This window comes from Alosa pseudoharengus, unplaced genomic scaffold, assembly GCF_046254945.1.
Source record: "Alosa pseudoharengus isolate Yale_2024_CS ecotype anadromous, Long Island Sound unplaced genomic scaffold, YU_APseudo_1.1 YU_APseudo_1.1_scf_11, whole genome shotgun sequence".
In the NCBI taxonomy this organism is placed as follows: domain Eukaryota; kingdom Metazoa; phylum Chordata; class Actinopteri; order Clupeiformes; family Clupeidae; genus Alosa; species Alosa pseudoharengus.
This window is the reverse complement of record NW_027468576.1, coordinates 33,451,123-33,464,927: the sequence shown is the minus strand read 5'-3', so window position 1 is coordinate 33,464,927 and position 13,805 is coordinate 33,451,123. Positions and strand designations below refer to the sequence as shown.

The following is a 13,805-nucleotide window of genomic DNA, read 5'->3' as shown; positions in this document are numbered from 1 at the left end:
CATCATGTGGTGGGTTTCCCTAGATCGCATCACATATGAGTATTATGAAAGAAGAGTGTAGATCTATATATCACATTACCTGTGCCAAACACTGCCGTGGAGGTGGAGGGCTATTATTTGGAGTTTTACGGTATGTGAATATATGAGTATTATGAAAGAAGAGAGTAGATAGATAGATAGATAGATAGATAGATAGATAGATATATATATATATATATATATCACATTACCTGTGCCAAACACCGCCGTGGAGGTGGAGGGCCTCTCCACCTGTGAACTGGGCGTGGCCTCCATCATGACGGTGGCGGGCGCCGGCTCCTGATTGGCCGGCTCGCTGGGAGCCACGGCCTGCTGGGTGGGCTGGACGAAGGCGGTGGCCTGGTTCTGGTTCTGGCTCTGGGGGTTGGTCATCATGGAGGAGGCCAGCGAGGAGGACGGCACGTTGGGGCTGGTGGAGCGCACCGTGCCGCTGGCACTGCCGTACATGTGCTCCACCGGACCCTCGCTGGACGGCTGGGCTGCAGGGAGGAAGAGGAGGAAGAGGAAGGGGAAGAGGAGGAGGAGGAGTAGGAAGAGGAGGAGGAAGAGAAAGATGATGAAGAGTAGGAGTAGGAAGAGGAGGAGGAGGAAGATGATTAAGAGGAGGAAGAGGAAGAAGATGAGGTAGAGGAGGAGGAAGAGTAGGAGGAAGATGAGGAGGATAAGGAGGAAGAGTAGGAAGATGATGAGGAAGAGGAGGAAGATGAGGAGGAGGAGGAGGAGGAGGAGGATGATTAGGAAGAGGAGTATGAGGAGTAGTAGGAGAAAGAGGATGAGGAAGAGAATGAGGAAGATGATGAGGAAGAGGAGAATGAGGATGAGGAGGAGGAGTAGGAGGAGGAAGGTCAGGTATCAGATGAGGTGGTTATGAAGAGCTGATGGGATTCAGCTTGGTTCAGTAACAACATAAACTGTGTGCGCGTGTGTGTGTGTGTGTGTGTATCTGGTATCTCATATTGCCATTTTACAGAATATAGTCTTTAGTCTTTAATGGTGGTACTGCCAATACTACTTTCACCTGTGTGTGTGTGTGTGTGTGTGTGTGTGTCCACTGGCATACACCTGTATTATGCTCTTCAATAGGCAGTACACTCATATAAAGATGTTTATGTGCAAGGAGGAATCAGAAGAAAATGCTCTTGACCGCAGTCACAAAACAGATGCCCATCGGAGGTCCGCTGTATAACGATGTATGACCGTGACTACAAACTGCGCACACCAGGGCACACATTTGGCTACTGCACGATAACCGATAACTCACCCTCCTGGGTCTCCTGGGTGGTGGGCATGACCGTGGCGGTGGGAGTGGGCGTGGGCACGGGAGCCGGGGTGATCATTGGCCGGATGCTGGCGCGGGGGGTGGGCTTGTTACCCTGGCTGGGCGCAGGCTTGCTGGGCGTGGCCACCACTGGAGTGGGCTTGATGTTGGCCGTGGGGGGCTCCGAGGAGCTGGCGCTAAGAGACAAGTGATACCTAAGTTATTATGGGGTTGAAACCCTGAATCCCTGTGTGTGTGTGTGTGTGTGTGTGTGTGTAGGGCTCCGAGGAGCTGGCGCTAAGAGACAAGTGATACCTCAGTTATTATGGGGTTGAAACCCTGTGTGTGTGTGTATGTGTATGTGTGTAGGGCTCCGAGGAGCTGGCGCTAAGAGACAAGTGATACCTCAGTTATTATGGGGTTGAAACCCTGTGTGTGTGTGTGTGTGTGTGTGTGTGTAGGGCTCCGAGGAGCTGGCGCTAAGAGACAAGTGTTACCTCAGTTATTATGGGGTTGAAACCCTGTGTGTGTGTGTGTGTGTGTGTGTGTGTGTGTAGGGCTCCGAGGAGCTGGCGCTAAGAGACAAGTGATACCTCAGTTATTATGGGGTTGAAACCCTGTGTGTGTGTGTGTATGTGTGTGTGTGTGTGTGTGTAGGGCTCCGAGGAGCTGGGGCTAAGAGACAAGTGATTCCTCAGTTATTATGGGGTTGAAATCCTGTGTGTGTGTGTGTGTGTGTGTGTGTGTGTGTCTTTCGTAAGTACCTTCCGCGATCTGCTGCAGGGGTGGGCTTCAGGGTTTGTGCGTGTGTGCGTGTGTGTGTGTGTGTGTGTGTGTGTGTGTGTGTGTGTCTTTCGTATGTACCTTCCGCGATCTGCTGCAGGGGTGGGCTTCAGGGTTTGTGTGTGTGTGCGTGTATGTGTGTGTGTGTGTGTGTGTGTGTGTGTCTTTCGTATGTACCTTCCGCGATCTGCTGCAGGGGTGGGCTTCAGGGTTTGTGTGTGTGTGCGTGTATGTGTGTGTGTGTGTGTGTGTGTGTGTGTCTTTCGTATGTACCTTCCGCGATCTGCTGCAGGGGTGGGCTTCAGGGTTTTTGGTCTCTGCTCAGTGGTCCGCTGCTGTTCAGGCACCTAAAATGAATGAAATATTTAGTGATCATGTACATTATTAACCATTGGACTTCAGGTGTGAGGGTGTGTGTGAGTGTGTGTGTGTGTGTGTGACAGGCCCATGTGTTGCTCCATGAGAGAAGTGCTGGGCCAAGCCAGGTGTGGGAGCGTGAGCGCGCAGAAGTGTGTGTGTGTGTGTGAGTGAAGTGTGTGTGTGTGTGAGTGTGTGTGAAATGTGTGTGTGTGTGTGAAGTGTGTAGTGTGTGTGGTGTGTGTGGTGTGTGTGGTGTGTGTGGTGTGTGTGGTGTGTGTGGTGTGTGTGGTGTGTGTGGTGTGTGTGGTGTGTGTGGTGTGTGTCGTGTGTGTCGTGTACCTTGCTGGGCCCGGGTTCGGCGGGTTCCTCGCGGGGCTCGATGTGGCGGTCGTGCTGCTCGCGGAGGTCCCGCAGCTCACGCTCCTGCCGTGACAGCCGGCCCTCGTACTGCGAGCGGAGCGCGCTCACACGCACCTCCAGCTCCTCCCGCTGCTGACGCAGCTCCTCCATCTCCTTCTGGAGCGCCTCCTTCTCTCCTGGAGTCAGGGGTGGGGACGAAGGTTAGAAGGTCAGATGTCAGAGGTCAGGGTCTGCAATCACAGTCCCTGCCTAATGCTGATGAGACTAAAATATCCACAAACTGACCATGCTGGACTCTTCAAACTTATATATATATATATATATGTGTGTGTGTGTGTGTGTGAAAATGTGTACAGTGCAGACATACAAGTGATTTCATTTTTATTTATTTTTTTATACATTTTTTTTTTTTTTATACATTTATTTAATCCATTTTGGAATAAGGCTGTAACATAACATCTGGAAAAAGTGACTCGCTGTGAATACTTTCCATATGCACTGTATGTATAAGTGTACAGGTAATGTACTAGCACAGATAACCATGAGCACTGTGTGTGTGTGTGTGTGTGTGTGTGTGTGTGTGTGTGTGTGTGTGTGTGTGTGCCCAGCGCCTCACCGATGACCTGGCGGATCTTTGAGCGGGCTGCTATCATGGCCTTCTTGGTGCGCTCCTCCTTCTCAGTCACCTGGTGGCGCAGCGCCTCCTCCTGGCTGCTCTTCTCCTGCACCTCCTGCCTCAGCCGAGTCAGCTCCTCCTGCGCCGCACGCGCCTCCGCCTCCCGCTCGCCCACCGTCTGGCACACACACAGAAACACACACAACCACAGAAACACACACACACACACACACACACAGAAACACACACAACCACAGAAGCACACACAACCACAGAAACACACACACAGAAGCAAACACACACACACACACACAAACACACACAGAAACACACACACACACAGAAACACACACACACACACAGAAACACACACACACACACACACAGAAACACACACACACACAGAAACACAAAGAAACACACACACACACAGAAACACACAGAAGCACACACAAACACACACACACACAGAAACACACAAACACACAGAAGCACACACAAACACAGAAACACACACACACACACACACACACACACACACACACACACACACACACACACACACACAAACACACACAGAAACACACACAGAAACACACACACACACACAGAAACACACACACACACACAGAAACACACACACACACAGAAACACACACACACAACAGATTTACTACCATGCAGGATGTTCCACATATGCTCCATCACTGCTTTAGTAAACATGCCTGCGGCCACATCTCATTTATAACTATATGTCCATTTGGCATTCACATACATTTCCAAAGTCGGGGCTGTGCCCAAAATATCAATAATGCAATATGTATTTATAAATACATTTAATTTGAGATCTCTGTGGGCCTTAATTGATGTGTTTTTAAGTTGTGCGATCCAAAAGACTTTGCCTTTACTGTTATATAGAATTATTCAGAACAGCTGTGGAGTGAATTGTTTAGACTCAGACTCAATGCGTATTGATACGCATCATATCGTGAAGTTAGGCAACACCCAACCCTTCTGCCAAGTGTTCCATCTGAAAAGACAAAAGGGGAGCTGGAGCGCTACAGGTATCCCTTCTATCCTCTGGTGCTCTTGGAAGGGTTCAAAGTTCATAAAGCAGATTGGAAAAAGATTTCTAGGTCCAGGCACTCAGTAGGATGCAAAAAATGATCATTTATTATTAGGGACTAAACCATTAAAAAACACCAACTCGTGTCGGCTCACCAGCCTTCATCAGGGTACTATATGGTCTATCTGAAAGCTTGCCCTAAGGAAGAGGAAGAGTAAGAGTGTGGTGTGTCTTTCTAGGGCTTTTCTGGACCTTGTGGTGGTAAAGTGGCCTTTAGGGTGAAAAATCATTTTTTGTTGCACTCTAGGCACTCACAAGACATTCACGGACACACACACACACACACACAGTTTCTCTGTGTTAGCCCCACCTTGTTGAGGGTCTCCAGCTGTGCCTCCAGCTGGGTGGTGCGGGCCTGGCTCTGGGTCTGAGACTCTTTGACCGTCTGCAGCTCCTGGGTCAGGGCCTGCATGGCCTCTGGGTCTGGAGCCGGGGTCGCTGCTGCCGCCGCCACCATCTAGAGAATGCACAGAAACACACACACACACACACACACACACACACACACACACACAAAGAGAGAGTCAGCACAAATCAACAGATTTCAATCAGACAAATATTACATGGCTGAGAAAGAGATCCAAGCTTGTTCACTGAATCCACTACTATATAACCTATTGGACTCTACAGAACTACAAAGTATTTCCAAATAGACAATTCGCCAAGAAATCATGGATTTGAAGTTTGTTTTTTCCTTTCCGTCTGGCATACTCAAGTCATCAAACAGTGAGACGTAGTGCAGCAATAGGGTCACCATCCTGCACCACATGCAGTGCCCACAGGTTTGAGTCTAATCTAAGGTAATTTCCCAGAAGTTCAAGTTCTATTGGTCATATGCAATTTTTAGAGTACAATGTACTATAAAGTGCAATACTTCCTGCCCTTGGACCTCTCTCAGCCAATAATAACTAGTGTTTCCTCTATGTTGATTTGGTAGTGGCGGCCCCCCACGGTTTAATTTTCTTCCCCCACGGTATCAGAAATTGGGCAGACGTACAATAGTCGCAGTTGCCTTTCAAAATTCATTGTGCAGACCTGTTGTAGATTCTCCAAATATACAGCTCAATCACAACTGAAAATAATGCCTCATTGTGTGTGAATAGAGGTGAATACATATAATTGTTTGTGTTGCAGTCAGTTGTCAGTTCCGTGGGACGGGGGGTTGTTCGGACAGGCCTGCCCCCACTGCTTAAAAAAATCCTAGAGGAAACACTGAACTATCTTTATCATAATAAATAATATATAAATAAATAATAATAATGATGATAATAATAAATGTACAGTACCAAAAATAAAAAAAAATACTACTCCCCATATCCCTCTCCCGTCTGGCTGACAGACCGACATTACTGGGATCTCACCTATATATAAATAAATAATAATAATAAATGTACAGTACCATCTTAAGACGCAAGTTAATAATAATAAAAATACTACTCCCCATATCCCTCTCCCGTCTGGCTGACAGACAGACATTACTGGGATCTCACCTATATATAAATAAATAATAATAATAAATGTACAGTACCATCTTAAGACGCAAGTTAATAATAATAAAAATACTACTCCCCATATCCCTCTCCCGTCTGGCTGACAGACAGACGTTACTGGGATCTCACCTTGTCGTGCTCCTCCTTTAGCTCCTCGTACTGGGTCTTGTAGCGGCGGCCGATCTTCTTGACCTGTGTGATGGTCTTGAGCTTCTCCTGGAGGTCGTGGTTCTTGGCGTCCAGCTCGCGCTTGGCTCCGTCCCGCTCGGACGTCAGCTTGCCCAGGTTCTCCCGCAGAGCGTTCAGCTGCGACTGCAGTGATGTCACTGTGCCACTGCTCCTACACACACACAGGGCCAGACAGGACTCAGAAGACATGCCCGATGTAACATACACCCATCTCCCAGAACGCAGTATGTACTGTGTGTGTGTGTGTGTGTGTGTGTGTGTGTGTGTGTGTGTGTGTGTGTGTGATTGCGCATGGGTGCCTGACCTGGTAGCATCTGCCTTGAGCTTGCTGTTCTCCTCAGTGAGCTGCTGGATGCGTTTGACGTTAGTGTCTCTCTCGGTGTGCAAGCGCTTGTACTCCTCGGGGTCTGTGTCCTTCTGCTGGCTCAACAGATGCTACACACACACATTAAACAATTAATTCAGACAATCACCAATTTTACCACATCATGGAAGGTTTAAAAAAGTATTAGCATAACAAGGCACATTCTTCATTCAAAATACTAGTCTTTCATGACACTGCTTGTTTTCATTGAATTTGTGCGTGTATGGGTCACATTTTTCTATCTTGTGATTGCGTGCGTGTGTGTGTGTGTGTGTGTGTGTGCGCGTGTGTACACACACTCACCTGTGTGCGGGCTTTCCAGCGCTTGATGTCCTCCTCCAGGAGCTTCTTCTCGGCCTGCAGCATCCCACTCTTCTCACTCAGCTCTGCGTTGGACTCCTGGATGGGCAAGAGGTCTTGCTCCAGCTTACGCACCTGCAACACACACACACTGTTAATTTTCCCAAAGCCCCTTTTTCTCCCCGTGTTTGGAACATCATTCCTTCATTCAGCAAATAAAAGTCAAAGCTTTAGAAGCTGAACTAATAAAGTAGCCTCAGCCTCTGGATAGCTTCAGACCTGGACTTGGTCTCTCACACAACCCCACACACACAACCCCACACACACACACACACACACCTTGGCTTGTGTCTGCTCCAGCTCCAGCTGCAGGCGGTCCTTCTCCTCCCGGAGGTGCTTGTTGCTCTCCACCAGCACGTTCATGGTCTGCGTCTTCTTCATCAGATCCTCGTGCTGTGCCAGTGTCCGCGCCGTCACCTGCACCCGGGGGGTCAGAGGTCACTGCTCACATCTCAACATGCACGCAGCCCAGACCCAACAGGCAGCCTTTCACTGACAGCTGCCTGTGAACGATCACCACTAAAGTCAACCCAGGATCACTTTTGACTTACTGTAAGGCAATACACATCCCGCCTTTCAGCCTTCAGAATGAGTGCTGTCTTTCAAGTACTACTAATATGTCTGCTTTTTTGAATAATATAATCCAGTTTATTTAACCATCATTTTCCAGTGATGCAATTTCAGATTTTCATATCTTCCAACACTGAAAGGAAACCCACTCTGCACTGACTTAACCAGCATTCAACAAGCAGCCCCCTGCTTTTGTGGCCCTGCTACGAGGCAGCCCCTGGTTCAACCTCCGGGGTCTGGGAGCTACTGTGTGTGTGCGTGTGCGTGAGTGTGTGAGTGTGTTGCTCACCTGCATCTTCTCCCTCTCTGCGTTCAGGCTGTCCTGCAGCTCCTTCAGCTCGTGCTCCAGCTGCTGCACGCGCAGACGCTGACGCAGGCTCTCCGACTGCGCAATCTCGTAACGCGTCTCGGCGATCTCCTTCTCCTTGCGCACAAACCTGAAAGAGAGAGAGTGAGAGGAGGAGAAAGAGGGGGGGGGGGATCGTTACACTCAGTTTCATTTATGTATTTTGCATAATCCATTTGCTTGCCTCGACTGTCACTTGGGGTCGGCTGTTGTTGTAAACGTACTAAAACAAAGTGACGTGACTACATTGAAACGTGAAAATACTGCATAACTATAGTGAAGACAGAATAAAATAGTAAGGAGGAGAAAGCAGGGTAAAGAAGGAGTGGTCTGGCCCCAGCTGTGGCACAACTGGCTGGGGCACCTGCACCGTACGCCGGCGACCCGGGTTCGATTCCCACCCCGTGGTCCTTTCCGGATCCCACCCCTGCTCTCTCTCCCATTCGCTTTCTGTCACTCTCCTATCATCAAAGGCATAAAAAGCCCAAAAAAAAAAAAAAAAATGGAGTGGTCTGACTTACTTGAGGATCTCCAGCACCTGCTCGTGGGACTTGTCCTCGCTGTTGGTGAGGTTGAAGGTGCTCTGGTTGCCGGCCTGCTGGGCGTTGGTGGCCATCTTGGAGCTGAGAGTCTGGATCTGATCGTGCAGGAGGGTGTTCTGTTTCTGCAGCTCCTCCGAGCGCAACGCCTCCTTAGACTGCTCCTCCTGAGAAGCACAAAGACGGGGGAGGGAGGCCAAGATGGAGTCATTTCCAATCTCTTCTGGAACACTGGAAATCTACACGTAAATCTACACGTATACATTATCTACCATCAAGTCCCCTTTCTATCTATCTGGATGACTATAATTCACATTATAAATACTCTTCCTGAACTATCCTCTCCTCACTGACACAAATAAATCACACTGTTCATTAAATTATAATTAGGAGTAAAAAGCCCATCTGTTCATCTACCCAATATACATTCTCTCTCCCACACAACACAATGCGTCATTTCAAATGTGTTGTCACAATCAAGCAACCAAATACATTCTAGCACACCTACCACTCATCTTCTAGCCTCCACCAAACACACATCCACCCACCCACACACCTTGAGCATGCTACACACACACACACACACACCCACACACCTTGAGCATGCAACACACACACCCACACATCCACCCACCCACACACCTTGAGCATGCTACACACACACACACACACACACACATCCACCTTGAGCATGCAACACACACACACACACACATCCACCCACCCACCTTGAGCATGCAACACACACACACACATCCATCCACCCACCCACCCACCTTGAGCATGCAACACACAGACACACATCCATCCACCCACCCACACACCTACCTTGAGCATGCAACACACACACACACCCCCACACCCACCTTGAGCATGGCGCACACACACACACACACACATCCACCCACCCCCACCTTGAGGATGCAACCCACACACATCCACCCACACTGACCTTGAGCATGCAACACACACACATACACACACACCCTGAGCATGCAACACACACACCCACACACACACATCCACCCACCCACACCCACCTTGAGCATGCAACACACACACACACACACACACCCACCCACCTTGAGCATGCGCTCCTGCTCCTCCCAGGACACGCGGGCCTCCAGCAGCTGGGCGCTGGCCCTGTGGGCGCTCTCCTCCAGCTGCTGCCGGACATTACAGGCCTGCTGTGCCTGGGCCTTGGCTGTCTGCAGGGCCTGCACGTCCGCCGCGTGCAGCAACACCTCCTGCTCGTACTTGGACTGCGCCTCTGCCGCCAGACGTGCCTGCACACGGACACACACACACACAGAGACACACGACACACACACACGACACACACACACACCGAGAGAGACACACACACACACACACCGAGAGACACACGACACACACACACACACACACACACACACACACACACGAGTACATGAACAAATGCATTCAGTAATCACCCATGCCAGCACACAGCATTCACCCCCATGAGTATTCACCACATGATGATTGACATAAATACATACTTCCTGCACATATGACTATGTTATAGAATACCATATACAAAATGTGAGATGGGCTTGACCAAGACCAAGATATGCTTAAAGTGAATACCCCACCTAAAACACACACACACACACACACACAAACAGACATTCCGACAGACTCACCTGCTCTCGGCAGTCCTGAATGGCCTGCTGTTCTTGAGAGGTTGCTGTTTTTGCCCTCTCCTGTGCCTTCTCCAGGTCAGCCTTCATGCTGGTTATGGTCTTCTTCAGCTCAGTCACCTGAAACACACACACACACTTGAACACAGTCCAAACCCTTATACTGCTTTGGAGATGAACCAAACTCAGCATCAGCACCCAGAGTCTGGATTCTACTTTGGCACTTCCTGATCTGCAGTTAAACACACTACACTGGAAAACGAGTGTGCTGCTCTTGTTCATCGAATCTCACGCTGCAGAGACAACACCTGTACTTGTGGACCATTATAGACCTTTTAACTGGTCAGCAGAGTCCGTACCTGCTGCTCAATGGCGGTTACGGCCTTGTTCTTGTCTCCCTGCACGCTCTTGCTGATGCGCTCGGCCTCCTGAAGCTTCGCCTCCAGCCGCTTGCGCTCTTCCTCCGCCGTCTTCAGACGCGCCTCCACAGATGCCTGGGCCTGGACCGTCACCTGATGGAGCAGAGAGAGGAGGAGAGAGAACGAGAGACAAACAGAGATACAGACACACAGACAGACAGACAGACAGACAGAGAGAGATAGATAGATACAGACAGACAGACAGACAGACAGACAGACAGAGAGAGAGAGAGAGATAGATAGATGGATAGATACAGACAGACAGAGATAGATACAGATAGACAGACAGACAGACAGAGATAGATACAGATAGACAGACAGACAGACAGACAGACAGACAGACAGACAGAGATAGATAGATACAGACAGACAGACAGAGAGAGAGAGATAGATAGATGGATAGATACAGACAGAAATAGATACAGTCAGACAGACAGAGAGAGATAGAAACAGAGAGACAGACAGACAGACAATGAGTGAATGAGTCAATTGAGAAGCGCTCTATGGTTTTGTTGGTGTCTAATTAATGCTGATGGTCAGTGCTGGTTTGTGGTGTGTGTAGTGTGTGTGTGTGTGTGGTGTCCCATGCGGACCTCCTTCTCCTTCTCCAGGGACTCCTCCAGGCTCATGCACATGGTGCGATACTGCTCCCTGCTGGCGGCGCTGGTCTGCAGCTGCTCCTTAAGCTCCTCCAGCTCACTCTCCGCCTGCCGCAAGCGGCCACGCAGCTCCTCCATCTCCATCTGAACACCTGACGGCACTGCACCGTGCACACACACGTGCACGTGCGCACACACACACACACACACACACACACACACACACACAGAGACACACACACACAGAGACACACACACACAGAGACACACACACACAGACAGTAAGAGGGGTGCAGGAGTACTTCTCATAAACTAAAACCCACTAAGACACATTGATAAGCATAGGTGCCGTCATATATGCAATCAGAGCAATCACACCTGATCTCAGAAAAGCATTAAAAATATGTATTTGAAAATAGGTTAAATTACATAATAAAATATATTATCAATTTCTATTGAACTTCGCTGCCATCAGCTACATCACACTGACAGGATTTCCTCAGGAAGTAAACTACCCCTGCGTGTGTGTGTGTGTGTGTGTGTGTGTGTGTGTGTGTGTAAATGTCTCTAACCTCCTGAGGTTCCAGAAGCGTCCTGGGCCTTGGGCGAGGGCAGGCTCTCCCTGGAGTTCTGCTGCATGCGCAAGCTGGACAGCTCCAGCTGAGCGGCCGTCAGCTGCTCCCGTGTGCGCTGGTGCTGCGCCTGCTGCCCCTCCTGCTGACGCTTCGCCTCCAACTGCTGCACCTGGGGACGGGAGAGAGAGAGAGAGAGAGGGTCAGCGGAAAACACTGACCTATACAGGAGGTAGCGAAGGATGTGAAACGCGGATGTGAGAGTAGTGCAATGAGGAGAAAGGAGAAAAAAGAAAACACACACACACACAAAACACACATACACAGACAGATATTGTTTTTTGGAAGCGGTATAGATAGAAAGGAGAAAGGTAGTTGGGAGGGCCATAGAAGTAGAATAGACAGGACTGATAGAGGAGGGATTCTGAACAAACAAAGCCTTAGTTCTCAGGACCGGCTGGTCGTAGCGCCGCGGGGCGGTGTGCTTACGTCGTGGTTGCGGCTGAGCATGTGCCTCTGCTCCACCTCCTGCTCCAGCCTCTTCTGCAGCTGGGCGATCTCCCGCTCCTGCTTCTCGATCTGGTTATTCAGGTGTTGCCGAGTCTCCATCTCCGAGCGCTCCAGAGTGGTCTGGACAGACACAGGAAAGTGTTTACACGCACGCACGAAAAAACAATATTTTCACCTGCCATGTCTCCCCTTAAGTCTCCAGCAGAGCAGCTTGTGTGTGTTGCTGTGATCAATGAACATAAACTGTCTGTTTGGCTGGGCCTGACCTCATGGGTGACGGATGGTTTAGCGCAGCGGTTCCCAAACTTTTCCCCCTGCGTACCACCGGCTACATTCCGACTCGGCTCGCGTACTCCCACCATCCGACACATAAACACATAAAAACGTAACGCATTCTATAACCCCCCCCCCCCCCCTCCTTTAGTTTGTTAAATGTAAAGCCTAGCTTAATGTTACCTTTCTTGCCCATCTGAAATAACTCTTAGCTTTGCTCCTTCCCTCCTTTCTGTTTTTGTTTTTTTCAAAAACCTGTTATATCCGCAAAACTTTCCCCCCACGGACGACCCAACGCATTCAAAAGTAACGCATTCTATTAGCTATTCCAGGCGTCATGTTTAATAAGCTGCCCTTTTTTTGATGAACACATACAGAGTTTATAAATGATATCCTTTAATTTCATGTTTCCATATCATTATGACCTGATTCGAAATTATGTATTTATTCATGAATTAATTACAAAAGATTTAAAATTTTCATTTTACACCTGTCTGCCATAGCCCTTTTCATCTCGCGTACCCCCTAGAAGCAGCTCGCGTACCACCGGGGGTACGCGTACCACAGTTTGGGAATCCCTGGTCTAGAGTACCTGGATGGCCTGCAGATTGGTGAGCAGCAGGCTCTGTCCTCTCTGCTGAGTGCAGATGGACTCCTTCTCCTGGGTGAGCCGCGTCTCCGACAGCTTCAGCAGCTCCTTCTCCTTACGAAGAGACTCCACACGCGACTACACGCCACACAGAGACCACACACACACACACACACACAGACACACACACACACACACACACAATAAACTACTGCTCACACATCACACATGTCCATTTCCAACCTCTGGTAAGAGAATCGGACTGTTGAGGTTATCATTTAACAAATCAAGTATTTCTTTTAGGTGTATGCATCGTCTTGCCAGGTAGAATTCAAGATCTCTGAGGTTTTTCAAACACTAACTTCAAACTACCAATGCCATTGTGTGCTCTCAAATGTGCAGTCAAATATACAGACAACAACGAAACCCCTCACCTCAGCCATGTTAATTTTCTCGTTGGCGATGTTGAGTTCCTGGGTGAGGGTGTTGACGGCATGCTCGTTCTTCTGGGCGACGGCTGCCATCTTCTGCTCTTTCTCCCTCAGTGTAGAGATCTCCTTCCTGTAGCCCTCCACATTATCCTGCAGCATCTCATATCTGCGCAACACGCACACACACACACACACGTTTAACTAAGCACTAAAACCAACACTTTGCCAGTAACAGCCTGAAAATCCTTTTAGTGATAACAGCCTACAACTCATTTTATGATCCACATTTAACAAATATAGTATGAGAATCCACACAACTCTGACGGTCTTAGAAACTCTGAATACCTACAG

General features: G+C 49.1%; 1 protein-coding gene across 1 annotated transcript in view; it reads right to left on the bottom strand.

Annotated features, from left to right (window-relative positions):
* The window catches only part of tprb (translocated promoter region b, nuclear basket protein), a 35,408-nt gene that overhangs the window by 12,994 nt on the left and 8,609 nt on the right, over positions 1-13,805 (bottom strand). Inside the window, exons 18-37 of the mRNA XM_076278931.1 lie at positions 13,458-13,620; positions 13,027-13,161; positions 12,141-12,281; positions 11,652-11,823; positions 11,074-11,240; positions 10,421-10,573; positions 10,065-10,181; positions 9,483-9,686; positions 8,383-8,567; positions 7,805-7,952; positions 7,225-7,362; positions 6,889-7,020; positions 6,526-6,656; positions 6,162-6,372; positions 4,853-4,999; positions 3,417-3,594; positions 2,780-2,976; positions 2,354-2,427; positions 1,301-1,494; positions 231-518 (exon numbers count right to left, since the gene is read on the bottom strand). Coding sequence (XP_076135046.1) covers positions 231-518; positions 1,301-1,494; positions 2,354-2,427; positions 2,780-2,976; positions 3,417-3,594; positions 4,853-4,999; positions 6,162-6,372; positions 6,526-6,656; positions 6,889-7,020; positions 7,225-7,362; positions 7,805-7,952; positions 8,383-8,567; positions 9,483-9,686; positions 10,065-10,181; positions 10,421-10,573; positions 11,074-11,240; positions 11,652-11,823; positions 12,141-12,281; positions 13,027-13,161; positions 13,458-13,620 — 3,275 coding nt within the window. The remainder of the gene's footprint in view (positions 1-230; positions 519-1,300; positions 1,495-2,353; positions 2,428-2,779; positions 2,977-3,416; positions 3,595-4,852; positions 5,000-6,161; positions 6,373-6,525; positions 6,657-6,888; positions 7,021-7,224; positions 7,363-7,804; positions 7,953-8,382; positions 8,568-9,482; positions 9,687-10,064; positions 10,182-10,420; positions 10,574-11,073; positions 11,241-11,651; positions 11,824-12,140; positions 12,282-13,026; positions 13,162-13,457; positions 13,621-13,805) is intronic.